Below are 27918 nucleotides of genomic sequence, written 5' to 3'. Positions count from 1 at the left end.
AAAAAGATACATGCACCCCAATAGCCAAGACAGGAGTTCCCGTCATAGTGCAGTGGAAACAAATCCAACTAGGAACCATGATGTTGCAGGTTTGATCCCTGGCCACGCTCAGTGAGTTAAAGACCTGGCATTGCCATGAGCTGTGGTGTAGGTTGCAGACATGGCTTGGATTCTGCATTGCTGTGGCTGTGGCACAGGCTAGCAGCTGTAGCTCCGATTGGACCCCTAGCCTGGGAATTTCCATATGCCTCGGGTGAGGCCCTAAAAGGTGAAAAAGCCAAAACAAAACAAAACATAAAATAGCCAAGACATGGAAGAAACCTAAATGTCCATCAACAGATGAACGGATAAAGATGTGGTATGTATATACAATGGAATATTATTACTCACTCATAAAAAAGACTGAAATAATGCTGTTTGCAGATGGATAGACCTAGAGATTCTCATAATAAGTGAGGCAATTCAGAAAAAGAAAGACAGGGAGTTCTCAATGTGTCTCAGCAGTTCCAAATCCGACTGTATCCATGAGGATGTGGGTTCAATCCCTGGTCTCACTCAGTGGGTTAAGGATACAGTGTTGCTGTGAGCTGTGGTGTAGGTCACAGACCTGGCTCAGATCTGGCATTGCTGTGGCTGTGGCCAGCAGCTATAGATCTGAAGTGACCCCTAGCCTGGAAACTTCCATATGCTGCAAGTGCAGCCCTTAAAAAAAAAAAAAAAAAAAGGAAGAAGAAGAAAGAGAAAGACAAACACCATATGATATCATCTATGTGGGGAATCTAAAATATGGCACAAAAGAACTTACCTACAAAACAGAAACAGACTCACAGACACAAAAAAAGATTTGTGTTTGCCAAGGAGGGGTGGGAGTGGGAGAATGGACTGGGAGTTTAGGGTTAGTAGATGCAAACTATTACATTTAAAATGGATAAGCAATGAGATCCTATTGTATGGCATGAGGAACTACATCTGGTCTTGGGAAAGACCATGATGGAAAATGACATAAGAAAGGGAATATACATACGTGTGTGTGTGTGTGAGAATGGGCTGCTTTGCTGTACAGCAGAAATAGGCACAACATTGTAAATCAACCATACTTCAAATGAAAAAACTATTAATTTCATTTATATAGTGAGGCTATATTAAATATAAAATATACAATAAATGTATTAAGTACCGTTTTCATAAAATAGTAAATATTAAAATAAATACATTATACAGGTGAGGTACAAGGTTAACTTCTTTCCTATCATACTTTAATATCTAAGTTAATGAAATCACTGAAATTACGTTCCTTTTTATTTTATTTTTTACAGAATAAAATGCATATATTTAAACACAATTACATTCACACAGATTATTATATCATGGATCTTAAGAAACAGATTAAGTGACTCCCTCTGGAGAAGTGGAATGGAAAATATGCTGAGACAAATAGGAAATTTATTCTATGCTTTATCCCATAATTAAGTTTTTTTTTTTTTTTTTTTTTTGTCTTTTTGCCATTTCTTGGGCCGCTTCCGCGGCATATGGAGGTTCCTAGGCTAGGGGTCGAATCGGAGCTGTAGCCACCGGCCTACGCCAGAGCCACAGCAATGTGGGATCCGAGCCGTGTCTGCAACCTACACCATAGCTCATGGCAATGCCGGATCGTTAACCCACTGAGCAAGGGCAGGGATCGAACCCGCAACCTCATGGTTCCTAGTCGGATTTGTTAACCACTGTGCCACGACGGGAACTCCCATAATTAAGTTCTTTTTAAACAGCCTAAAGGTCAAACTCCATAGGATGATATAGTATTCTAACCCCTGATCATTAGTCACCTCATCTCTTACAAATCCTTAGACACAAGGCATACCCAACAATTCACACCTGTGGTGTAACTAAAATAGCAGGCTTTGCAGTCAAACAACATGTATTTCAATCTCAGCCATGCACATTTATTGGCCTCCGCTGAGGGTCTTGGGTTGGTGATTCAGTAATGTGTAAATAATTTATTGTGACTAAAAGCCCAAGTATTATGCCTGTTCAGTATACCTTGTTTTTATATATCTAAAATATTCTCAGTTCCAATCTCCAATACAGACATATGTATTCATTTCCTACAGAATTCTTATTCATTCTTCAATAGTGCAGCTTAAAAATCCCTCTTTTTCCATGTATCTTCAGGCAGTAATGGTCACCTTACTTCGTGTACCTCTACATAAGCTTATAACACTGCTTGTTCATTTTTCTTTTAAAAAGTAATGAGTTATAATTTAGATACAATAAAAAGTACCTACTTTTCAGTGTAAATTTTGACAAATTATACCCATGTTAACAGATTTAGAGCATATCAATCTCCCCAAAAGATTCTGCTTCCGAAAAGTCCATTTCCTTGGCCCCTTTCCAAGCCACAACAGTTTACAACAACCCAGAATTTCTGGAATTTCATGTAAATGGAGGCACAGTTTATTCTGTGTCCAGCATCTGCTTACAAGAGACAAAATCGTTCAGCACAATTTTTTGTACGCTATTTAATTAGGGTTTAATTTACACATAATTGCATCTGTCACCTACCAAACATTCCTCATGCCCCTTTACCATCATTCCTTGACACAGCATATACTCTCCTATATGGCTTCTTTAACCCACCATGTCTTTGAGGTGTGTGTTATTTGGTTATTTTTGTGAAGAGATGTTTCCATTTCTCTTGTATAAATAATAGGAGTCAAACATGAGTTGGAAGGTATGTACAGCTGGACTTTGAAAAACATGGGTTTGAACTGCCTGAGTCCACCTAACTGCAGATTTCTTTTTTTTTTTTTTTTTTTTTGTTTAACGTAATACCACAGTGCTACACAATCCACTGTTGGCTGAATTCATGAATACAGAACCATGGATTTGAAAAGCCACTTTTGGTACTTGAGCATCTGAGAATTTTGGTAGCTGTGGAGGGTTCTGGAACCATGCTCTCAGGCTGTTCAAAAGTCAACTTTGGGAGTTCCTGTCATGGCTCAGCAGTTAGTGAACCCAACTAGTACGCACGAGAACTTGGGTTCGATCCCTGGCCTCGCTCGTGGGTTAAGGATCCCTTGTTGCTGTGGCTGTGGTATAGGCCGGAAGCTGCAGCTCCAACTGCACCCCCAGCCTGGGAACCTCCATATGTCATGGGTAATGCCCTAAAAAAAAGACAAAAAGTCAACTCTATATGTTAACTTTTACAGAAATGGGCAGACAACTTTAAAATCCTGTTAGCAATGTATGAAAATTCCAGTTACTCTACATCTTTCCCTAGCCCTTGGGAGGGGCCAGAATTTTTCATTATACTCACCCTAATGAGTGTTTGATAGTACCTCATGGTGTGAGTGGATGAAAAGATACAAAAACAAGACCCATATATGTGCTGTCTACTAGAGACCCACTTCTGTTCTAGGGACACATACAAACTGAAAGTGAGCAGATGGATGAAGATACGCCACACAAATGGAAATCAAAAGAAAGCTGGAGCAGCAATACTCATATCAGACAAAATAGACTGTAAAACAAAGATAGTTACAAGAGACGAATGATCAAAGGATCAATCCAAGAAGATATAACAACTATAAATATATATGCACCCAACAAAGGATCACCTCAATACATAAGGTAACTGCTAAGAGCCATAAAAGCAATCAAAGAGGAAATAAAAAAAAACACCTTGAGACAAATGACAATGAAGACATAGCAATCCAAAACCTATGGGATGCAGCAAAAGCCACAGTTCTAAGAGGCAATATAAGCCTACCTCAGGAAACAAGAAAAATCTCAAACAACCTAACCTTACACCTGAAGTAACTAGGGAAAGAAAAACATGCAAAAGTCAAAGTGAGTGGAAGGAAAGAATTTGTAAAGATCAGAGCAGAAATAAATGAAACAGAAATTTAAAAAAAAAATCAATGAAACTAAAAGCTGGTTCTTTGAGATTGGGATATGCACACTGAGTCATATGGAATAACTAGCCAAAAGCGACCTGTTGTACAGCACAGAGAACTCTACCCAATATTCTGTGATGATCTAAGTGGGGAAAGAATCTGCAAGAGAATGGTTATGTATACATGAATAACTCAATCATTTTGCTGTACAGCAAAAACTGTCACATTTTAAATCAACTGTACTTCAATAAAACTTTAAAAAGTGAAAAAAAAAGGTGTATCGATTATGGGAGTCTTTGTTGCTCTTTATCTTGATTCATTAGTAAAGGGGAAAAATGCACACAGACATGCTTAACCATCTCATAATTTTTAAAATATACTACTTACCTTTGCCCCAAGCATAAAGTTCTCAGAATAATTGGTAACTTCTCAGGTACACATTTCTCAATTAATGTTCTAACATAATCCATTATGCAAAAAAGATTAATATCCTAATTTAGCAATATTTCCACATGAATTGAATATAGCAATGTTGATTTAAAATCACTATAAAACCAAACCCTTAAAACATTAGCCTAGAAAAGTTTATACATACTTCATACATGAAAATTAAATGTCATCCATTTTAAAGTTCTACCATTAATTAGCCTTTTAACTTTCAGAAAAAGGTCTTCCCAAAACAAATATTCTTAAAACTCCTGCTAAAGAAGTCTAGGACTAGACAGAACCTAAAACAGTAAAAGGGAGATAGGAGTAGAGGATAAGAGAAAAAAAATACAGGAAAGGAGGAAGGATGGGGACTTCAAAAATATTTACAAACTTGTTTTCCAGGCTGTTCTTATCCTTGGATACTCAGCACAATCACCTTTTCAGATGCTTTAAAATGAAGTATTCAGGCTCTATGCAACCTAAAACTGCTTTAGAACAATAGGCCAGATTTCTACTTTTTTTTTTTCAATGGCCACACTCACGGCATACGGAAGTTCCTAGGCCAAGGACTGAATCCTAGCCACAGCTGTGACCTACACTGCATCTGCAGCAATGCTGGATCCTTTAACCCACTGCATAGGGATGGAACTTGCAACTGTGACCTGAGCCAGTGCTTTCAGATTCCTAACCCAGTACACCACAGCAGGAACTTCAGATTTCTACATTTTTAAAAATCTACTCTATTAATTAAAATGCACAGCCAGCCATATTGAGAACTATGGAACACATAGGTTACCACTGAGGCTTTTAAAAAAATACCTTAATCTGCTGTCTTCGTAGCATGGCAAGTTCTCGCATGTCTCGGAATGGCTGTAGTAAATACTGATAGAGTTCGGTTGTGGCTTCTGCAAGGCTGCTGTAGGCTTCATCTTCCATCTGATACAAGTCCAGAAGCTCTACCATGCTCTCTGTATTCTTGTGCTTATCCAAGAGCTGTGGAACAACAAAGTTTCACTACAAAGAAATCCAATTGTCAGAGCCTATAAATACTTGCCAATTCCCTATCGTCTCAGGACCTTGGAATACAGAAAAAGAGAATTAAGAGAGAAGCATTAATTGCTTTCATCATTCATCTCCACGCCTCAAGTGTCTTACTACAAGAGCACATCCATTTTTTCCTACTGTCACCATATCATTCCTGTTCCCTGAATTTTCTGGAACTCCATACTAACTTCCTAGCTTTAAACCTAAATTTCTTTCCCATTATCTGGGCGTTTTCTTCATATTTACAAAAATTTTTTTTCACTGCTTATCTACAAAGTAGGTTTTTGCCAATATTGTTTTACTGATTTCCCCAAACCTTCTTGCCCCTCCTTTTCTCTTCCAAATTTGGAACATTCCCTCAATAACTTCAACCCTGTCCTATCACTTCCTTTAAAACCTAGGTGAAAAAACAACAGACAAACAAAAACAATTCTACTCAAGAGTTTAAGACTGACTATAATGTCTACAAATTTCTTGCTTTGTGGTCCTTGGTACTCATTTGTCTATGTATGTTTACACAGATATTCATTCCTCGACAAATATGGACTGAGCATCTTAACACATATTAGGCACTGGGCATACAAAAACATGGCTTTCTTCATGGAGTTCACCACGTAGTAAATAAACAAACTAAAGATTTAAAAAAATTACAAACTAGGGAGTTCCCGTTGTGGCACAGTGGTTAACGAATCTGACTAGGAACCATGAGGTTGCAGGTTCGCTCCCTGCCCTTGCTCAGTGGGTTAATGATCCGGCATTGCCAGGAGCTGTGGGGAAGGTTGCAGACGCGGCTCGGATCCTGCGTTGCTGTGGCTCTGGCGTAGACCGGCGGCTACAGCTCCGATTGGACCCCTAGCCTGGGAACCTCCATATGCCTCACGAGTGGCCCTAGAAAAGGCAAAAAGACAAAAAAAAAAAAAAAATGAAAATAAAAAAAATTTACAAACTAGGACCTTTAATTTTTTTTTTTTAGTCTTTTTAGTGCTGCTCCTGCAGGATATGGAAGTTCCCAGGCTAGGTGTGAAATCAGAACTACAGGCTGCCTACGCCATAGCAACAGCAACAGCAGATCCTCAACCCACTGAGTGAAGTCAGAGATCGAACCCCCATCCTCATGGGATACTTGTTAGGTTCTTAACCTGATGAGCCACAACAGGAACTCCAAAACTGTGATAATGTTATGAAATTACCTTAAGTAACATGAGAGAGAATAAGATGGTGGGAAAATGGAAAACTATGACCTAGTTCAGAGCAGGTTAGAGAGAAAAGGCTATCCAAAGCAAACTTAAGCTGAAATTTTAAAAAACTTTGAATGAACCACACAGCAAGATACTATTTTACATACTTATTCTTGGTGTCCATTTACTTGGTGACACTCTCATCTTCTCAAAGGCACAAAAATCTACTACTCTTTCTCGTACCTGTAGTTTCCACTACTATCTTCTTTCCCAACTTCTTGCTTTGGGTATCATATTGTGTTCTATATATTACAGCTGATCTTTGAACGACTGTGATTTTGAGGTTAGGGTTGCCAACCCGAGCTTAGTGGAGAATCAGCTTATCACTTTATAGATTCTTCCTCCCAATCCACAGTTCTGTATACAAAAATGGAATTCAAAATGGAATTCATAAACCTACTTAAATACAGGATGAGGAAAACTATACAACTCTGATGAAAGAAATCAAAAAACCTAAATAAAATGGAGATATTCGATATATAGAATGGAAAACTCATTATCAATATGTCAACTCTTTCCAACTTGATCTATAGAATCAAGGTAATGCCATTTAAAATCTCAGCAGGTTATCTTCCAGATATCAACAAACATTCTAAAGTTTAAATAGAAAAGCAAAAGATCCACAATAGCCATTCCACAACTGAAGAACAAAGTCAGAAGACAGACACTCCATTCAATTTCATTAGGTACTATTAAGCTACAGTGTGGTATTGATAGAACAGATCAATGGAATAGAGTCCAAAAATAAATCCACACCGTCAGGTTAAGTAATCTTTTCACAAAAGAGCAACCACAATTCAACAAAGAAACCAGACTTTTCAACAAATGATGCTAGACAAATGGATATCCACATACAAGAAGGAGGGAAAGAGGAAATGAAATCTATGGAGACCTTAAATCTTTCACAAAAATTAAACTCAAAATGGATCATAGACCTAAATGTAACATGCAAAGCTTTAAAACTCAGAAAATTACACAGGAGAAAATGTAGGTAACATTGGGTTTGAGGACTTTTTAGATACAATACCAAAAGCACAAGGCTGGAAAAAATTAGGTTGGACTTCATTGAAGTGAGTAAGTTCTGATCTGCAAAAGACACTGTATCAAGGGAATGAAAAGACAAAACTGGGAGAATACCTGCAAGACAGTTCTGATAAAGCACTGTTTTACACAATATAAAAAGAATTTAAAAACTCAGTAAGAAAACAACACAATTTAGGAGTTCCCTGGTGGCTCAGTGGGTTAAGGATCCAGAATTGTCCCGGCTGTGGCTTGGGTCACTGCTATGGCTCAGGTTCAGTCCCTGGTACCACACACAGCCAAAAATAAATTATTTAATTAAAATAAATAAATAAAAGAAATAATTTTTTTTTAAAAAGAAAGAAGACAGGAGCTCCTGTTGTGGCTCAGCTGAAATGAATCCAAGGATGCAGGTTCGATTCCTGGCCTTGTTCAGTGGGTTAAGGATCCCATGTTGCCATGAGCTGTGGTGTAGGTCAAAGATGTGGCCAGATCTGGCGTTGCTGTGACGTAAATGGCGGCTACAGCTCCAATTCGACTCCTAGCATGGGAACCTCCATATGCTACAGGTGTGGCCCTAAAAAGACAAAAAAAAAAGAAAAAAGGAAAAGAAAGACGTCAACACAAATTAAAAATGGGCAAAAAGTGGCACAGGTTTGATCCCTGGCTAAGGAACTTCCACATGCTACAAGGCACGGCCAAAAAATAAATAAATAAAATTCCTTTCTTTGAATTACTTATTTAAACAGTTTATATTAATAATTAGCGCTATTCAAACTAAAATTAGGCTCCAAACCTCGATTTTTCATGGTTCAATTCCCTATTAAAACATTTTTAGCTATCCTTAAGAAAAAATTACTAGCAAAGCCAATCACAGAATGATCTTCATCTTTACAAAACAGGTACAAAGAGACAACAAAGTTAGCAGGGTCTTATCTTCAGTACATGAGCCATTTAATGAAGCTAGAGGTCAGTGGCCATTAGCCATCACTAAAAAGTCTATAAATAACAAATGTTGGAGAGAGTATGAAGAAAAGGGAACCCTCTTACAATGTTGGTGGGAATGTAAGTTGATGCAACCACTATGCAAAATAATATGAAAGTGCCTCAGAAAACTAAAAATAAAATTACTAGGGAGTTCCCACCAAGGTGCAGTGGGTTAAGAATCCAACTGCAGCATCTCTGGTTGATGCTGAGGTGTGGGTTTGATCCCTGGCCCAGCTTAATAGATTAAAAAGGATCTGGCATTGCCCCAGCTGCAGAGTAGGGCACAGTTGTGGGCTCAGGTTCAACCCCTGCCCCAGGAACTTCTATATGCCTCAATTGTGGCCATTAAAAAAAAATTATAATAGGAGTTCCCATCATGGCTCAGTGGAAAGGAATCTGACTGGCATCCATGAGGCGGCAGGTTCGATCCCTGGGCTTTCTCAGTAGGTTAAGATTCCAGTGTTGCTGTGAGCTGTGGTATAGATTCAGACACAGCTGGGATCCCATGTTGCTGTGGCTGTAGTGTAGGCTATAGCTCCGATTCGAGCCCTAGCCTGTGAAACTCCATATGCTGTAGGTGCAGCCCTAAAAAGACAAAAAGTAAATTAAAAAATTTTTAAATTATAATAAAATAAAAATAGAATTACCACATGATCCAGCATTCCACTTCTGGGCATATACCCAGAAGAAATAACAATTCAAAAAAATACATGCAGGAGTTCCCATTTTAGATCAGCAGAAACGAACCCAACAAGTATCCATGAGGATGAGGGTTCGCTCCCTGGCCTTGCTCAGTGGATTAAAGGATCTAGTGTTGCCTCAAGCTTTGGTTTAGGTTGTGGATGTGGCTCAGATTTAGCATTGCTGTGGCTGTGGCATAGGCCAGCAGCTATGGTTCTGACTCCACTCATAGCCTGGGAACCTCCATTTATCATGGGTGAAGCCAGCACTAAAAAGACAAAAAACCACAAACAATTCTTACTAAACTATAAATTTCACATGGTAATAAAACAACCTCTTGACATTTTCATGGCATAAGAAAAGGTCAATTTTAAAATGCACGTGGAAAAATAAGAGGACAAAATAGCCAAAAAAAAAAGAAAAGAAAAGAAAAAAGAAATTAATCAAGAGTAACTGGAGAGGGGCAAAGGCCTTCCAGGTAGTATGAATATTTGATATAAACATCAACTACAGTGAAGCAGTAAAGAATACAGACATATGAAAAGTACACTGCATGATAAGCATGAATCATTCAAGAAATGTTTGTAACTGTCACTTTGTTAGGGAAAAGTCAGATTGTGACTCTACTAACACAAAAACAAATTTGAGCAAGATCAACAATTTAAATGCAAACAGAGAGTTCCCTGGTGGTCTAGTGGTTAGAATTTGGCCTTTACTGCTTCAGCCTGGGTTCAATCACTGGTCTGAGAATTGAGATTCCACATAAAGCTGCACACTGTGGCCAAAAATAAATTAATAAAAAAGGAAACAGGAGTTCCCGTCGTGGCGCAGTGGTTAACGAATCCGACTAGGAACCATGAGGTTGCGGGTTCGGTCCCTGCCCTTGCTCAGTGGGTTAACGATCCAGCGTTGCCGTGAGCTGTGGTGTAGGTTGCAGACACGGCTCGGATCCCGCGTTGCTGTGGCTCTGGCGTAGGCTGGTGGCTACAGCTCTGATTCGACCCCTAGCCTGGGAACCTCCATATGCCGCGGGAGCGGCCCAAGAAATAGCAACAACAACAACAACAAAGATAAAAAGACAAAAAAAAAAAATAAAAAAGGAAACAACAAAATCATAAAGGCAGCAAAAATGAGGGTGTTTTTGTGTTTTTCTTTAAATAATCTCAACAGGAGTTCCCATAGTGGCTCAGTGGTTAACGAATCCAACTAGGAACCATGACATTGCGGGTTCGATCCCTGGCCTCCATCAGTGGGTTAATGATCTGACGTTGCCATGAGCTGTGGTGTAGGCCACAGACACGGCTCGGATCCGGCGTTGCTGTGGCTCTGGCGTAGGCTGGCAGCAAACAGCTCCGATTCAACCCTAGCCTGGGAACCTCCATATGCCGTAGGAGCAGCGTAGGAGCAGCCCTAGAAATGGCAAAAAAAAACCCAAAAAAATAAAAAAATATAAATAAATAAGTAAATAACCTAAAAATGGGGGGAGCTTTAAAAGCATAACCCCAAATCTAGAAAGTATCAAAAAGACTAATAAATTTTGACATAAAACATTTTCAGCTGGCTAGAGACATAAAAATTAAATCATGAAAATGACAAAGGGAAAAATATTTGGAACATATAGACAACCTCCAAGATCAAAAAACGAACAAAAACTAGGTAAAGAATGGAATGAATGAGTTCACAGAAATAACTCCTGAACAAATGAAGACTCATTCTTATTGCAAAATAAGTTAAACTAAAACCTTTCAGGGACAAGATCAAAAGGTTTTGAAAATACAGTCTTGTGTTAAAAAGGATAAACAAATAGCAACCTCCTCCTTTTGTTTGAAAAAGACAAGCGTAAATTGATACATCCTCTACAGAAAGCAATTTAAACAAAATGCTCATTTCTCTTTGATCCAGTAATTCCTCCTACAGAATTTTCCCCTACAGACATACATGCATATGTGGGGAAAGATGCTATTTTCAACAGCAAAAGATCAGGAAAAACCTATACATCAAAAGAAAACCATTCAATGGAGTATCATTTAGTATCACAAGACCTACAGCTTGAGAAAAAAAAAAATGTATGTACTTAGAGTATATATTATGCCACCACTTAAGTTGAGGTGTAGAATATGTATGTCCAATGTCTTTGTACATGCAACGGAATCCACACAAGAAACTTATGAGTGGCTGCCTGTGAGGAGATGAGGAGATGGGGGAGGGAGTTGGGCTTACATTCCACTTTTCAATCATAATCTATCAAATAAATACACTCTTTTTGTTGCTTTGTTTTGGAAGTTTTTTTTTGGGGGGGGGGGCCTACATTTCCAGCAGAAGTTCCTGGGCCAGGGATCAAACCCATGCCACAGCAGTGACCTGAGCCACAGCAGTAACATCACTGGATCCTTAACCCACTGAGCCACCAGGAAACTCTAAAACAGACTTAAAAAAAGAAAAATACTCTATTTCTTCTTCACTTTCCCACAACAAAAGTATTCTGGCCTACACATCAAAAATGGAAAATTAAGTTATTCCTTTTGCCACAATATCCAAAACCACACATACAACTTCCTAAAGATGAAATATGAGAAATGTGAAAACGACACATGCTAGAGTTTCTACTGTGGCCCAGTGGGTTTGGTTGAGTAAGAAAAAAAAAGAAATGATACATGCTTCTCTTCCATTGCTCACCTACCTATTATTCAAAAGCAGCTGAATCAAGTGCTAAATAATCTATTTTAAGATACAATGGAGGGAGTTCCCACTGTGGTGCAGTGCAAACAATCCAACTAGTATCCACGAGGATACAGGTTCAATCCCTGGCCTCACTCAGTGGGTTAAAGATCTGGCGTTGCCGTGAGCTGTGGTGCAGGTTGCAGACTTGGCTCAGATCCCATGTTGCTGTGGCCTGCAGCTATAGCCATGATTTGACCCCTAGCCTGAGAACTTCCACGTGCCACGGGTGTGGCTCTAAAAAGTAACAACAACAACAAAAATATACAAGTGAAAAGGAGGATTACATGGAGTTCCTGTCATGGCTCAGTGGTTAACAAACCCAACTAGAAACTGTGAGGTTGTGGGTTCAATCCCTGGCCTCAATCAGTGGATTAAGGATCTGGTGTTGCTGTGAGCTGTGGTGTAGGTCGCAGACATGGCTCAGATCTGGCGTTGCTATGGCTCTGGTGTAGTCCGGCGGCTACAGCTCCAATTACACCCCTAGCCTGGGAACCTCCACATGCTGCAGGTGTGGCCCTAGAAAAGACAAAAAAAAAAAAAAAAGAAAAAGAAAAGGAGGATTAAAAAAGTAATAGTAGCTGCGTGAATAATAATTTCTAATCACAGCACTCTTCTCATGTTCCAGAAAGCAGTTCCAACCAGTGGAAAGGTGCTGGGGTGCTCACCTCCACTATGGCTTACCAACAAACTACAGCATGTCAGAAATAAAACAACCAGATAAAGGAAGAATAGGACAAGAACATGGGGGAGCGGGGGTTAGTGTATAACAGTAAACAACAGTAGTCTTTACAATAAATTATAAATTATCTTTTTATAGTTTTGATAAAGGTAATATAATTCTCCCCTTGCAAGAAAATGCACAGTCACAGAAACCCTTAATCTTTTATTCTACTTAAAAATAGAACACTCTTTTCTTTTTTCTTTTTTTGCTTTTAAGGGCCGCACCCGTGGCATAAGGAAATTCCCAGGCTAGGAGTCGAACTGGAGCTATAGCTGCCGGCCTACACCACAGTCACAGCAACTTGGAATCCAAGCCGAGACTGCGACCTACACTACAGTTCATGACAACGCTGGATCCTTAACTTACTGAGCAAGGCCTGGGATCGAACCTGCATCCTCATGGATGGTAGTCGGGTTCGTTAACCACTAAGCCACAAAGGGAACTCCTGGAACACTTTGTTTGAAATAATGATTTTCTACCAAGTCCTAGGAAGTGCAAAATTGTTAAAAGAATGAGGAACAAACTCAATATGATAGCTAAGTCTCTCAATAATAAAGTTCGCCTGGAGTTCCTGTTGTGGTGCAGCAGAAACGAATCTGACTAGTAACCATGAGTTTGTGGGACCGATCCCTGGCCTTGCTCAGTGGGTTAAGGATCCAGTGTTGCGGTGAGCTGTGGTGTAGGTCACAGCCGAGGCTCAGATCCTGTGTTGCTGTGGCTGTGGCAGAGGCTGGCAGCTGTAGCTCCGATTCAATCCCTAGCCTGGTGCATATGCCCCAGGTGCAGCCCCAAAAAGCAAAATAAATAAATAAAATAAATAAATAAATATTAAAAAATAAGTTCCCTAGAGCCATTTAGAAGCAATCAAACGTGAGGATTCAACAGTAAAGACAATCCTCAGGTACTAAGCTTCTTCGAGCTCTTCTTACAGTCACTAAAGTAAATGTAATGCACCAGTTTAGATACTATTATCACATGCTCATTAAATCACAATAGCTCTCCACAAATATGTGCAACCAGTTATTCATTCAAATATTAACATATTTATGTATTGTTTCCCACATGCCTTTGATCCACAAACAGAGCAGTACATTATTAAACTACTATGCACCAACTAAACTTAATACTCTTAAAGAAGCCCAAGGCATCTCACCTAACACTGCTAATTTATTAATTTGTCTTCTTTGCTATAAAGTTTCATGTTTTTCCAACATTAGATTACCTTAAAGCCAATTATAGTTTCAATCGGCAGTCTATTTTAATCTAAGTATCCAAAAATAATCTTAAAGGAAATGCATCTTAAAACTTCAAAATATGCAATTTACTAAGCATTAGGCTTTAGTCTAAACCATTCCTATAATCCATGATAAAAGAATTCAAATGTAAAATAACAGTCACAAACTGTTATAATGTATTTAATTTTCTACTTTGCTAACCAAAACTCACTCAATCCTGCAAATAAATAAACTGAATTGGCTATTTGCAGGTTATGAACTATGAAATGTAAAAGGTCCTATAAATAACACATACACAAAAAGAACAGCAACTGGAGGGGTTCTCACTGTGGCACAGTAGTTTAAGAATCCAACTGCAGTGGCTCAGGTCACTGCGGAGGTACAGGTTCAATCCCCGGCCGGGCACAGTGAGTTAAAGGATCTGGTGTTACCACCCATGTAGCACAAGCCACAACTGCAGTGTGGATTCAATCCCTGGCCAGCAAACTTACACATGCTGTGGGTATGGCCAAAAAAAAAAAGAAAAGAAAACAGTAACAACAAAACTCGTATTTGTCTCTTGGGCCTCTCAATGCATTTTAAAGGGCAGAAGGGGTCCATGAAGAGAAAAGCCAGGGCGGGGGCGGGTGGGGGCAGTTATGATGTTATCAATAGTATCAGACCTCTCTGACCTCTCTCTGACAGAAATTCCTGACAGTGGCCCGAAATGACTTTCTTCTGGAAGGGCACTTGACCTGGCCCTGGAAGGAAGAGAGGAACTTGGACAAAAATGTGACAACACTGGGGGTGGGGTGTGGTCCTATATAATGGAGCATGGTGTATGGCGAGTTCAGTGAATAATGGGTAAAAGAGCTTGGCTAGAAAAATGAAACGTTCTTGTAGAGAGGATAGAGAGATAAGACTGGCAGGCTAACCAAAATGTGGACCACTCTGAATATGAGGAATCTGGGCTCTATCTGCAGGACAACAGTAAGCAAAGGAAAAGTTCAACTTGGCTGTGTGTATGTCAGAGCTGGAGAGGTGAGTATGAAGATGTGCAAAGTGATTCTTTAATACAGTTTGGGAGCGAAGTATATAAAGGTTACACTGTAAGGAAGACACTGAAGGAAGGCACTAAAATCAGTCCAGGGATAAAACAGTGGGATGTTAAAGTGGGTATAGGAAACAACATGAGAAAGCAGTAACTAATGTGTGAATGATTTCATACTCTTCGGTTTTAAAACTCCTATTTAATATTTCTCAATCAGTATGCATTTAGAAATCACTACGTACACATAATACAGTGATGCAGGTATAAATACTATGCCACTTTACAGAAAAAGAACCAAAGGTTCAGGCTCAGTCACTTGTCTAAAGTTAGGTAGCTGGTGAAAGGTAGAAGTAAGGTGCGACTCCTCCACAGTTTAACTCAAGCTCTTACCCACTGCCCTATATGCCTATTCAACCAGCCTATCTTTCCCTTAAAGAAATAATACCAATCTTTCGAGTCTAAAAAAGACTGAAAGTATGATGAAAGATATATATACACTCGGCCATTTAAAAGAAAATGAAATTTTGACATTTGCAACAATATGGATGGACCAGGAGGGTATTATGCTTAGTGAAACAACTCAAGAGAAAGACAAACCTGTATGATATCACTTATGTGGAGTCTAAAAAACAAATGAATGACTATAACAAAAAAAAAAAAAAAAGGGGGAAACAGAGGACAAACTGAGTGGGTCCTAGAGGGGAGAAAAGAGGGATGGGCAAATAAAGGGAGTTAAAAGGTGCAAACTACTATGGCAGTTCCCGTCGTGGCTCAGTGGTTAACAAATCCAAGAACCATGAGGTTGTGGGTTCGATCTCTGGCCTTGCTCAGTGGGTTAAGGATCCGGCGTTGCTGTGAGCTGTGGTGTAGGTCACAGACAGGGCTCGGATCCCACGTTGCTGTGGCTGTGGTGTAGGCCGGCGGCTACAGCTCTGATTAGACCCCTAGCCTGGGAACCTCCATATGCCACGGGCGCAGCCCTAGAAAAGGCAAAAAGACAAAAAAAAAAAAAAAGGGTACAAACTACCAAGTATAAAATAAATAAGCTATAAGGATATACGGTACAGCACAGGGAATACAGCCAATATCTTAAAGTAACCTTAAATGGAGTATAATCTATAAAAAATTTGAATCACTATGTTGTATACCTGAAACTAATACTGAAAATCAACCATACCTCAAAAAAATTAGTAAGTATTTTTTTCAAGTTTTAGGTCTCTTAAAACTTGATGTACAGAGTAAAACCTGCCCAAGAGCCAACTCCAAGCCCCTCCAGGGAGCTAGAGACCTTCAAACCCCCTTGTTTACAAAAGTAAGCATCCTGACAGACTTCACTGTGAGCTGGCACATAACTCTTTCACTAAAATAATGAATATTTTTCAAGTTGAAATATTGCTAAAGTTAATTCTCATCCCTTTCTTAATCCTCCATTTCTTCACCCCTATTTGGTCATAACCTTTTCATTTAGCAACCCCAATACCCAAATTCATATCACCCAATATAAAAGGCTCAGGATTTCCAACTAGATATAAATCAAGAGAGTTAACATCCTGCCCTCCTCCACTGCCTAGCCAGGAAAATAAGATAATTGTTTAGTACAGTTATGAGTGGAAAGGAGGTACAATATTAACTATTCAAAGGTATGTACTAAGTGTTTGAAATGGGATAAATAATGGGAGAAAGGTAGATTTCAGATCTTACCTTGGAACATACCAAATTTCCTTTATCTATGAAGGGGGGTGTAAAGTAATAGGAAATGTTTTGGGGAGAAAACAAATTTTCTTCAAATACATCTGTGAAATCTTAGGAAAAATTATCACACTGTCTAAAGCAACTCACCCTTAGCAAGCTCAATATAGAATAGAATGTATAAACATCAGTGCAGTATTTATTCTTCCTATGCTTACAGAAAAATTATTTTTAAAGAGTCTATATAAGAAAGACATGAATTCTGTCTCTCAGTTTTATGTTTCATACACGCACAAATTTAATTCAACTCTTTTGGGATTACAATGTTCTCCAATGACAGACAACACTGTTGATTACAGTATACGTATATAATGCAGGTTTTCCAAAAACAATCATCAGCTAAACAGTCAATGCCTTCATCCCATCGAGAGATGAGACAATTGACCATGTATTTCAATTTGACAGAGGCAAAGTTTATCAGTTAGCCTCACTCCCTTTCTACAGGGATGAAAATAGTCCAATGGTTAAAAAAACTAGCTGAAATCAGGCATGGATATGAATCTAGTTCTCTTTTATAGATTTGTTATCTTAGGCAAATTGATCTATTCACTTTGAATTTGTTTCCTCTCTGTAAAATCCTTACTTCTTATGTTGATATAAGAATTAATACTGTAAGAGTTAGAGCATTTATCAAGTATTTACTGAGTAAAGGGCACTGTTCTAAGTACTTTACATAAAACCTACTTTTAAATCACTCCAAGGCAGCAAGATTACTCTCTTCACTTCACAGATGAGGAAGCTAAGGCACTGAGAATTAGGTGGGCCCAAATTCATAATGCTATTAAGTGGAGGGGCCAGGACTCAAATTCACTTGAACCCTACCTCTTAACTCCTAACTACATACTAACTGAGTAAAATATATTTCAAGACAACCCCACAGTGCTTGATTCATAGGAAGCATTCACTGAGAGTTAGCTATTGTGATCATTAAGAACTAGAGCCTCACACAAGGCTCCATTCACTAATCAGTCACTCCAGTTACGACCTACCTCCTTAGAGTCAGTAAAGAGGACTAAGGCTCACCTAGGTGGGAAGGGGAAGGAGAAGAAAGGCTTTCAGAAATAATTTTAGTAATTTAACATTTAGTTTTCTAAGTGTAACTTCAGCAAGTTATCAAAAACGTGACTGGAAAGCATATTTAACAATAAACTCCAGAGGGGAAAAAAAAGCGAGTGCACGAAAGCACACCTCCCCCACCCCAAGCAGAGGTAATAAAGTGAGGACAAGAAAACAAATACAAACAACAGGCGGAAACACCACTCCTGCCCATTTCAATGCCCTTTCTTTCACGCTGTCAAATACCCAAAAATTAATTAGAGCTTTTTCAAAGCCTAAAGAAACTCTAGCAACATTACAAGTGCTGTGTCTTGGACAGTCACCTTGCTGCAGAGAAAGTGACACCTGGATACAAGCACACAAAACAAGCGGCTCAGGTCCCAACCCTTGCTACTCTGTAACTGTAAACTACCATGGATCCTTAGAGAAAAAGAGCGCTATAATCTCATTTTACAAACATGAAATTAAGGCCCAAGGAGGTTAAGTGACAGTATAAGGCCAACCAACTAGGATCAGAATTAGGACAAAAACACAGAGATTTTCCTGAGCTATGTGCAATAAATTTTCCTTCCAGTAAGACAGGGTAATGAGACATTTCTTTAAAAGTACCCTGCCTCAACTAATTAACAGCAGGATGACTTGGTGTCCAATTTTAATTAAGAATTTTTTTCTGTGCTTGTTTCAGCAGCACATATATTAAAATTGGAAAAAAAAAAAAAAAACAAAACAGAGTATTAGCAAGGCCGCTGCACAAAAACGGCAAATTCACAAAGTGTCCCATGTCTTTTAAAAATTTTTTCAAGTAATCACTATTCTTGTTTATCACCATATTCTCCCTGGGCCTTTACTACTTGAATGCACTAATATTTGCTAAACAAACTAAGCCCCACACCATCACCCTCAAACCTTAGAAGTTAAAATAAAACCCCAAATCATTAAAGGAATTCCATTCATTTATCCTGAAGACTACTCTCTATAAAATGTCTAGCCCACAAAACCTATTTTAATTTCATAGCCTACTATACGAAACCTTCACTATCATCTGGAAAGTCTACTATATGTAATTGTAACTGTATAAAATTTAAAATTCAGGGACAAGAATAAAGGCAATTCCCCACTCTTGAGAAAAAAACTCAAAAAATGTCTAGCCTTTCACTGAATGAATCCTTCTCTGCCCCATGCAGTTTTAATAATTTAGATACTGTGTTAAAGCTACTTGGTAGTAACAGCCCCTACAAGAAGCTTGAAAAGCCCAATGAAATTTACCACCTCTACCAAAAAACACAGAAGCACCAAGAACTGTTGTTGAGTTTCAGTGCCTACCCTACATCTCTTATGCTTATAATTTATTATTATTTTTTTCTATAGCAATTAAGGAAACTGGGCAAATTCAGAGGAGGCAGATCCTGTTCTATTAATGAGTAAAAAGAGCCATGTGAAATTTCCCATTACAAAAAAATAAGCACACATACATCTAACCATCAATGGAAGGCCACCTTGTGCTTTCAAGTCCCAATTCTAACAATATTCTATGGTCAATAAAAAGCCAAATAGAGAGGCAATGGAAAACAGTGAGGCATGTTACATGTGAAGATTCTGGGAATGAAGACTGCTAATTCAACAACAACTGTTATGTCTCACTAACCAAACCTCCCACTCACCTTTTCCCTTGAACACACACACACACACACACACACACACACATACACACACACACCCCCTTGTACTCACATTACTAAAAGCATTTGTCCAAGTTGGCCTTGTTTTAGCAAGGAGAAAACATGTCTGTTGAAATATCTGGTGGGCCAGGCATCACGTGATATTAAATGGCAAGCAGAGAAACCAGCACATCAATTATTCATCAAAAACGCTGCCATTCTGCCACCAGCGTCTGTATTTCTGTTTTACAGAAACACTAACCCAGAAGCGTATCTTCAACTTTTCTTCTACACTTTTTTTTTCCAGTGATATGAAAAATGGCCAAGATTTATTGGGGCATAGGATTGAAGAAAATGATTATTATCTAAGTCATTATTTTAACAACTTCCAGTTTTCAAATCTTTCATAACTTTCAAAAATCCCACAAAATTCACTTAGCTTCATTATCCTTAACAGTTTTACAGTGAAAGAGCAGTCTGCGTTATGTTTATGGAAATATTCAGGAAGAAGAGCTCTTTCCAATGCACCTAAGTATATTAGGTCCTTCTCAAAGCTGCTTCTACTATTGGTACCTAATCATGAGTCATGGCTTCCTGGCCCAAAGCTCAGCATTCTAGAGCTCCTAAAAGATTGTCATTTCTCTAATGTATGTATAGGTCTTCCTCAAAGTCTCAACTTCTGCTTCAGCAAAACATGTATAAAACCCCACTTGTCTCAAAAGATCGTGTGGAGGATGAAAGGCAACAGGTAATGTGAACTGCCCAATACTTAAGAGTAACAATAAATATTTACATCCCCTTGAAACATTTCCTTGGGAGCCTCCCTTATAAATGCCAAACACTTTGTTAGGGACTTTTTCTTAATGTCTTACTTAAATCTTCAGAAATCCTTTAAGTATCTTCCCCATTTCTCTGTTTTAAAGAGGTTAAATCACTAAACAGGTCACACAAGTGATGAGTCCTAATTCAAACCCAGGTCTTTCTGACTTCAGACACTAGGTAGGCTCTGTCTACTGTGTGACTTACATGGCTACTTTTGAAAACACAAGCTTCTCTCAGTGTTTTCAACTGCATGGAAGTTAGAATTGAGCATTATTTTATAAACAGAGTAAATTCCAAAGTGAACACTGATTTTTACATTTTAATTAAGGCTACCATCATAGTTAAGGTTTACTGTCTAAAGGATCACAATCGTTTCAATGGCTGTCCTTATACTGAAACCATCGTTTACAAAATCTAGGTCATCAAAGGTAAGCCACATTATGGGCCACCCATGCACACACACTATAATATGATCCACAGCTGACCAACAAACAAGGCTACTGCTGAAACTATTCCAAGAGGGGCGGGGGGAACTGGCGCACCTGATTCATTCATGGATTGAGCCCTTGTTATATAAATAGCGCTACTTACAGTAAACCTTTGTAAAGATCCAAGACAAGCCTAACATGTAATAAATTTCACAGTTCTTTGTACTCAAGATTATGGCTCAATGTAGTATATAATCTACAATTCTTAAGTCAACTGAAAATAATTTCTCATTAGTACTGTGTAAATTGTAGTACCTCACAAACTTGTCAACTGACCAAATTTGTGAACCATTAACAAAATTTCTGGCAGAAAACTTAAGGTTTAATTATTCAATACTCCACAGGACAGATATGAATACTTCTTATAACTCCATATTAAGTCATAAGCGTATTCCCAAAATTAAATTCCAATAGAGGCTGTATCATCCCAAGTTTACAAAGCAAATAATTTGTAATTGTAGTTTTAAGGCTCTTTTTGAAGAACACCCTAAGTCCTTCTCTTCAAAACTGCAAATAAGCCTATGCATATAAAACTATGCATGCTACTTAAAATACTCCATTAAAGTTCACCTATAGCTCCCTTCAATTTATAGGAAATTTCACCAGCCCCAGATAAGGACTCCTAATTTAGGAAGTTATGTTTTTACAGTTTAAGAGATTTTTCTCCTACTTTTAAAACAGCATGGTGGTTTTAGTAATTTACATTTATCAATTTACAAAATTTTATTTTGGAGTTCCTGGCCAGGGATCGGATCCAAGCCTCAGCTGCAGCAATGCTGGATCCTTTAACCAACTGTGATCAGCTGGGAATTGAACGTGCAGCCTGGTGCTGCAGAGACTCGGACAATTCATGATGCCGATCCAGCTTCATCACAACGGGAACTCCCAAAATGTTACTTATAACTTTACATTAAAATGATACTTCTTTCGAATCTTTTAAATTCCTGTGATACTGAAAAAAAAAAAAAAGAAAGAAAAAAAAGATGTCCTTTCTCTACTAATATTAGGAGTGCTAACAAGATGTATGGCCCTGAACTAGAGGTGGCCAAGAAGAGAATCCCAAGATACTGTTAAGGCCAGTGACCTTGAAAGTTTATAATCTAGTTGTACAGTCTTTTCTAGATAAAACAAAACAACAAAAACAAAAACAAACCCTTTTTCAACAATTGAGTGATCATTTTGAACACAAGTAGGTGTAGCATTCAAATTGAAACCTGGATTTTTTTTTTTTTTTTTTTTTTTGATGGGAAGAACCAGAAAATGGATTCGGAGAAACTTAAAAAACATGATCAAAGGACTAAATTTTCTGATCAACATATACCTAATGTTTGATTTTCCAGATATACCTAGCTTTAAAATCTACAATTCCACAAGTCAAATTGAGAACTGGGAATTTAAAAAAACAACAACACTTACTAACTCAACAGAATTGATAATACAAAAATAATAAAACTTCTGCACAGATTTTACCTAAAAAAAATGTTACTGCAAACTATGAAGATAGAAAAAAAAAAAAAGTAAGCAGATGGGGAAGAAAAAAAAACATACAGTAGGTGTGCTATATACTCCCACTGTCGCATCCACAGCAGACATCACTAATCGATCATGTATTCCTTCCCCCGCCCCCATAATTTCTTTCAAAATAATCTGCCAGTAGAAATCAGGGTGGGCCTTATAATAACTGAACCTATTTGTTACTTTTGATAACTATTTCTCTCTTTTTTTAAATTTTTTTAATTTTATTTTTTTGTCTTTTTAGAGTCAAACCGAGGCAGATGGAGTCTCCCAGGCTAAGGGTTGAATCAGAGCTATAGCTGCTGGCCTACACCACAGCCACAGCCACTCGAGATCCAAGCTGCATCTGTGACCTACAACACAGCTCAAGGCAACGCCGGATCCTTAAGCCGCTGAGCAAGGCCAGGGATCGAACCTGTGTTCTCATGGATACTAGTCAGATTCATTTCCCCTGAGCCACAATGGGAACTCCCTATTTTTCAAATACTATTCAAGTCAGCTAAATGAAGCACCAAAAACTTACGCATTTAATTTGAGTTGTTTCCCAAAATACTCTTTTAAATTTTTCTGTTAAAGAGAATAAAACATTATGATCAACACAACCTTAATTAGGAAAAGCACTCTTTAAAAAATGTACATGAGTTCTAGAAAACTGCAACTATGTTTTTCAGCAGGCCTTGCTTTTGACCCAATTTGCATTAAAAAAGTACAAAATTATTTTTTCTGAGTATCGATAAAATTAAAACCAGACATATCTAGATCATTTAGTGATTTTTTTAAATAAAGGGAAAATGTAAAAGGATAATATATACATCTATAAAATGAATAAGGCAAAAAAGCACAAACTTTCTCCTTGCACTTTAAAAGATTACAGGTTACTATTAACAAAACTCTAAGGAAAAAAAAAAAAAACTGTAAAGAGAATGACCATTTAAGACTTGTCACTTCCATATCTGGTCACTTATGATGGAGTACGATAATCTAAGAAAAAAATGTATACATGTATGTGTAACTGGGTCACTTTGCTGTACAGTAGAAAATTGACAGAACACTGTAAACCAGCTATAATGGAAAAAATAAAAATCATTATTAGAACAAAAGACTTGTCACTTCCTTTCACAAAGTGTTTAAGGTAGAACAGACTCCAGAAGTGAGATGATAAAAAGGGAAATAAATGGATCCCTGGAACTCGAGGATCACATTATGATGGGTGATGTTTAACATAAAGTAAACCAATAAGGAAAGAAAACCTGGACTCAGTAAATCGTAGGAGAGCACTGGGGGTTAAGTGTAAAAGTTATATCCTAAATCCTGAAATCGCCAAAAGAAAAATATGTAATATTCTACGAAGATACAGAAAGGCTCCAGCTTCATAGTATTAATAGTAGGATTCAAGTCATATAAATATAGGCAAGGTTGTCCGATGACAACACAATGTCAGGAATACAAACACCATAAAAGGCATTTCCCCACCCTAACTCAATTGGTACTCATACTAAAATTGCTTTGATCGCTTGAACCTGTTGAGTATCCTGTTAGGGTAACTTAAAAATTTAAGCTGCTCTTTTGGCAGAACCTGTTATGTCAGCATTACCTCAAATTATACATATCTTACACATCGTAGAGCTCTCTATGTATAACCATTCAGACCTTTTCCCATTGTTTCCTATAATTTTAAGGATTCGTTTGAAAAAGCATTTGCACTACTTTCAGTCCTTAAGTCCAAAAGTATAATAAACATCCCTGAGCAGGGCCTTTTTCTTCCTAAAACAGGAGTGAAACATGAGCCCTTCTTAAAGACTTGACATATTCCTAGCGTGTGTATAAATCCTTTGAACCACTTGCATCCAATTGTCAGTAGGAACTTTTTCATTTGGACAGGCCACTCATCTGGAGGAAAAAATTTTAATCTGCCTAAGTTGCCAAATTACACATGGAGAAAAAAAAAAAAAAAAAAAACCTAATTTTGCTCCGTAAGACAAACCAATTCGAATAAATGAACCTGACACCCGGAAAGTAAGGTAATTATTTCTGGAACGAGCTTTAGGGGCAAAGCTCATACACGCTCATTTAGCTTGTATTTTTTGGGATACCTTCCTGCTGAGTGGCCTTAATCTTATTACCAGTACCTAGCAGTTAAAAAACAAACAAACAAACAAAAAAAACCACTTTATTACATAGAACCTATCAAGTAAGTGGCAAGTGGAAAAGTAAAGACTTACCAAAGTTCCTACAGAGGGCAAATTAAGGAAAGCCACGGTTTTCCTCCCACTGAAAGGAACGAAGGGGGAGATAAGTCCGGAAGAAGCCACTGTCTTCCTTTTCCCTTGTCTAGAAAAACAAGTGTCCCAACTGCGCACAACCCCAGACGGAGGCTCCAGACTTTAGCCGTGAGCAACTAAAAGCGGTAAGTGGAACCCACACTAGATCCTTACCTCCTGGATGCGCTTCCGGGCCCGCTGAAGCACTTCTTCGTAGCCCTTCTGCCGCAGCTCGCTAAGGCTTTCGTAATACTCCTCCGGGTCGTCCGTTTCGGTGAAGAGTACCTGGGAGAGGATCTTCCAGCCGCAGGTGTCCAGGCCGTGGCCCAGGTAGACCTGGAGCTGGTAACACAGCGTGTCGATCTCCTGCTCGGTCATCTCTGGGGCGCCCCCGAACAGCACCGTCCACATGCCTGAGGGCTCCTCGGGGAACACCGGCAGGCAGGGCTCCAGCTGCGAGTTCACAGAGCACAGCTGCTGGTGCACCGCGCGCAGATCCTGGAAGGAGAAGAGCCCGGCCCAGCTGCACTCCTCGGCCGGGGACTCCAGCTCGGGGGCGGGCGGCGGCTGCTCCGCATCCGAGAGCGCCAACGACGCCGGGTCCGCCTCGTCCTCTCTCACCATTTCCAGCACCTCGATCTCCTCGGTGACCGTCCCGCAGGCGCTCACTACGCGCACCGACGACGCCTGGGCCTCCGTGGGCGCCGGCGGGGCTGCCGCACCGGGGACCGCCGACACATCTCTGCGTTCAGATGCCCTCCGGACCGGGCTGGACTTGGTCCGCACTGGGCTCCGGAGAGAGCTCTCCGCCCCTCGGCCGGCCGAATTCCGCAGCAGCGGGTCCCCCCGAAGGCTGCACGCGCTCCGCGGAGGGCCGCCCTCCGCCCATGCCGGACGCCTCCGAGGCCCGGGACTCCTGCCCAGAGTCGTGGAAGCAATGGCCTCGGGCCGACCCCTGCCCACCGGGCTGCCCGGCCCGCGGGTCCCGTCGGACGCGGGTACGCCGGGCTCGGCGCCCCCTCGCGCCCCCGCCTGCTCGCGGGTGCCGCTCCTTTGCCTCTGGGCCGTCCGGTTGTGGCAGGTTATGGCAAACTTGCCCTCAATCTCGTTCCAGGCTACGATGAAGACGAACTTGTGCTTCTCGCGCTCGTCGAACACATGGGGCCGCACGGCCACCCAGTCCGACTCGAGCGTCTCCTCCAGCGCGAACGACATGGTGGCTCCGGCGCCAGGCCGCGGGGAAGACGCCGGCGGCCCTGTCCGCCCGAGGAGTCACCGGCTGGCTCCGCCGCGCCCCCCGTTCACCCTCGCCGGGCGCCTTCAGCCATCTTAGCGCGCCGGCCGGCTTTCCGCACTCGCTCGCTCGCCTCTCCGCACTCGCACCCGCCGCGTTCCTTTGTCGCGCGGCTCGCGGGAAAGACAATACGCGTCCCAGGAGCAGGTAGTTCACATGGTCACGTGCGGCGGGATCTGTTTACAAGCCCCGTTCTGCGGCCGCTCCCCGCGCCCGCCCTGGCCGCCCCCCGAGCGAGGCCGCGGTGCTGCGTCTCAGGCGCTCCGGAGGTGAGGCGAGGGTTCCGCGGGGCCGGACAGGCAGGAAGGTGGTAGGGGCCCGCGGCTTCTACCTCTCCGCCGCTCACTCGGGCCGACCTCCCCGCCCCCCCGCCTCTTCTTGCCGACCGCCTGGAGCCGGCCTGATGGAGGGACGGGTCTCCTAAACTCTGCGCCTCAGAATCGCCACAATGTTGCTATTCGGCTGCTGACGTCGGCGGCTCCACGAGGGACGTAAACACGGGCACGTGCCGCACGCTGGTGACGCGGCGGCGGCGCGCACACCCCGCTCGCGCCCGTCGGCTCCGCCCCTCGGCGTCCCCGCCCCGGTCCGCTGGCGGCCGCGCGCCGGCTCTTTTCTTCCCGCTCAGCACCTCCCTTCGAGAGCTGGAGGCGGGGAACTGCAGGCATTGAGAGTTGCAGGTGTGCCCTTCGGGACAGGTGGTCTCCGAACCCAGTTAAAGAGGAACAAAGACGGAGGAACTGAGATTTTTTAAACTCCAGCCATTCAAAGGGACCCTCAAGTGTAAATTTTCCTCCATTCGCCCAGAGGGATAATTCCTACATTCAGAAATAACTCGGTAACGTTTTGTGAACTATGTGCTGAACTTTACTGGGATCTATCTAGACTATTGGATTGTCCCCTAACACCCTTCCGACATTTTAAGGAATGAAGGGAAGGTGTCTGAAAGACAACCCAGTAGAACTCCAAAACAAAATAAATGAAAATGCAGCCCTGTCCTAGCAGTATGAATGCTTACATCTCGGTTCATCTGTGGTTTATTGCTTCAGGTTTCATCATTGTGTACTGTTCTGTGAACCTCGTTTTGAGGTCACAGGTTTGAGCCCTGTTGAAATTGTATTCAGTTATCAGAGTTCCCAGAATGCACATACCAAAAAAAAAAAAGCAAATCTGAGGAATTCTGCTATTCATACTGAAATACATTCTTAAAATTGACTAGTGGATTTTATAATCCAGTTTATATTATTAGCATTCTCTTTCCTGCTAGTGTCCAATTCATATTGCAGTTATTCTCTGTTCACAGTAAAGTACAATGGGAATGATTAATTTTATTCATATTTCTAAAAGATATGTGAGAACAGATTAACCTTGTATTGTCATCCATGCTTACCTCAGTATTGTCCTGACGTCTGAAAAAAACCAGCAAAAAGTTTTTGCCCTGTCACTCAGCTGGACATTTTAGACCTATAGATCTGCTTTGACCAAAAAAGGAGTGTTGGGAAGGGCCACTTTGGGTAGGGCAGGATGAGCAAAAGGGACTAGGACAGGTTTTAAAAGCTTTTTACAGTTCTTTATGTGAACCATAAATTGTCAAAGCTCATAACTGAACTTGTGGCAACTCTCAAATGGAAATCAGACATATCCCTTATGAAAGGCAAGACAAAAGAAAAAAAAATCCATTGTAGGAGTTCTCATTGTGGTCAGCATTAAGGAACCTAACCTGACTAGTATCCATGATGACGTAGGTTCGATCCCTGGCCTTGCTCAATACGCTAAGGATCTGGCGTTGCTGCAAGTTGGGGCATAGGTTGCACCTGAGGCTCGGATCTGATGTTGCTGTGGATGCGACATAGGCTGGCAGCTGCAGCTCCAATCAACCCCTAGCCTGGGAACTTCCTATGCTACAGGTGTAGCCCTAAAAAGACACAAACAAATGAACAACCCAAAAACAACCACTGCAAATGAGTATAATCAGCTAAGCAAATAATAACACATTTTAGAAAAACTACTGCTAGTTTTTCTGATAGGGAGTTCCTTCGGTGGCACAGTGGGTTAATGATCCAGCTAGTCTCTGTG

The 27918-nt window shown here is 40.4% G+C and overlaps 1 protein-coding gene across 3 annotated transcripts in view; it reads right to left on the bottom strand.

Moving 5' to 3' along the window:
- JMY (junction mediating and regulatory protein, p53 cofactor) overlaps window positions 1–27554 on the bottom strand; it is a 76951-nt gene extending 49397 nt beyond the window's left edge. Inside the window, exons 1-2 of one of the 3 annotated variants that reach the window (XM_021084482.1) lie at window positions 24723–26337; window positions 5142–5315 (exon numbers count right to left, since the gene is read on the bottom strand). In XM_021084482.1, the coding sequence (XP_020940141.1) occupies window positions 5142–5315; window positions 24723–25763 (1215 nt within the window). In that variant the 5' untranslated portion in view covers window positions 25764–26337. Of the gene's footprint in view, window positions 1–5141; window positions 5316–24722 lie in introns of all 3 variants that reach the window. The other 2 variants (XM_021084483.1, XM_021084484.1) reach the window with 2 other exon arrangements.

This window comes from Sus scrofa, chromosome 2, assembly GCF_000003025.6.
Source record: "Sus scrofa isolate TJ Tabasco breed Duroc chromosome 2, Sscrofa11.1, whole genome shotgun sequence".
NCBI classification, from domain to species: domain Eukaryota; kingdom Metazoa; phylum Chordata; class Mammalia; order Artiodactyla; family Suidae; genus Sus; species Sus scrofa.
The sequence above is the reverse complement of the archived record's forward strand: the minus strand, read 5'-3'. Positions and strand labels throughout refer to the sequence as shown.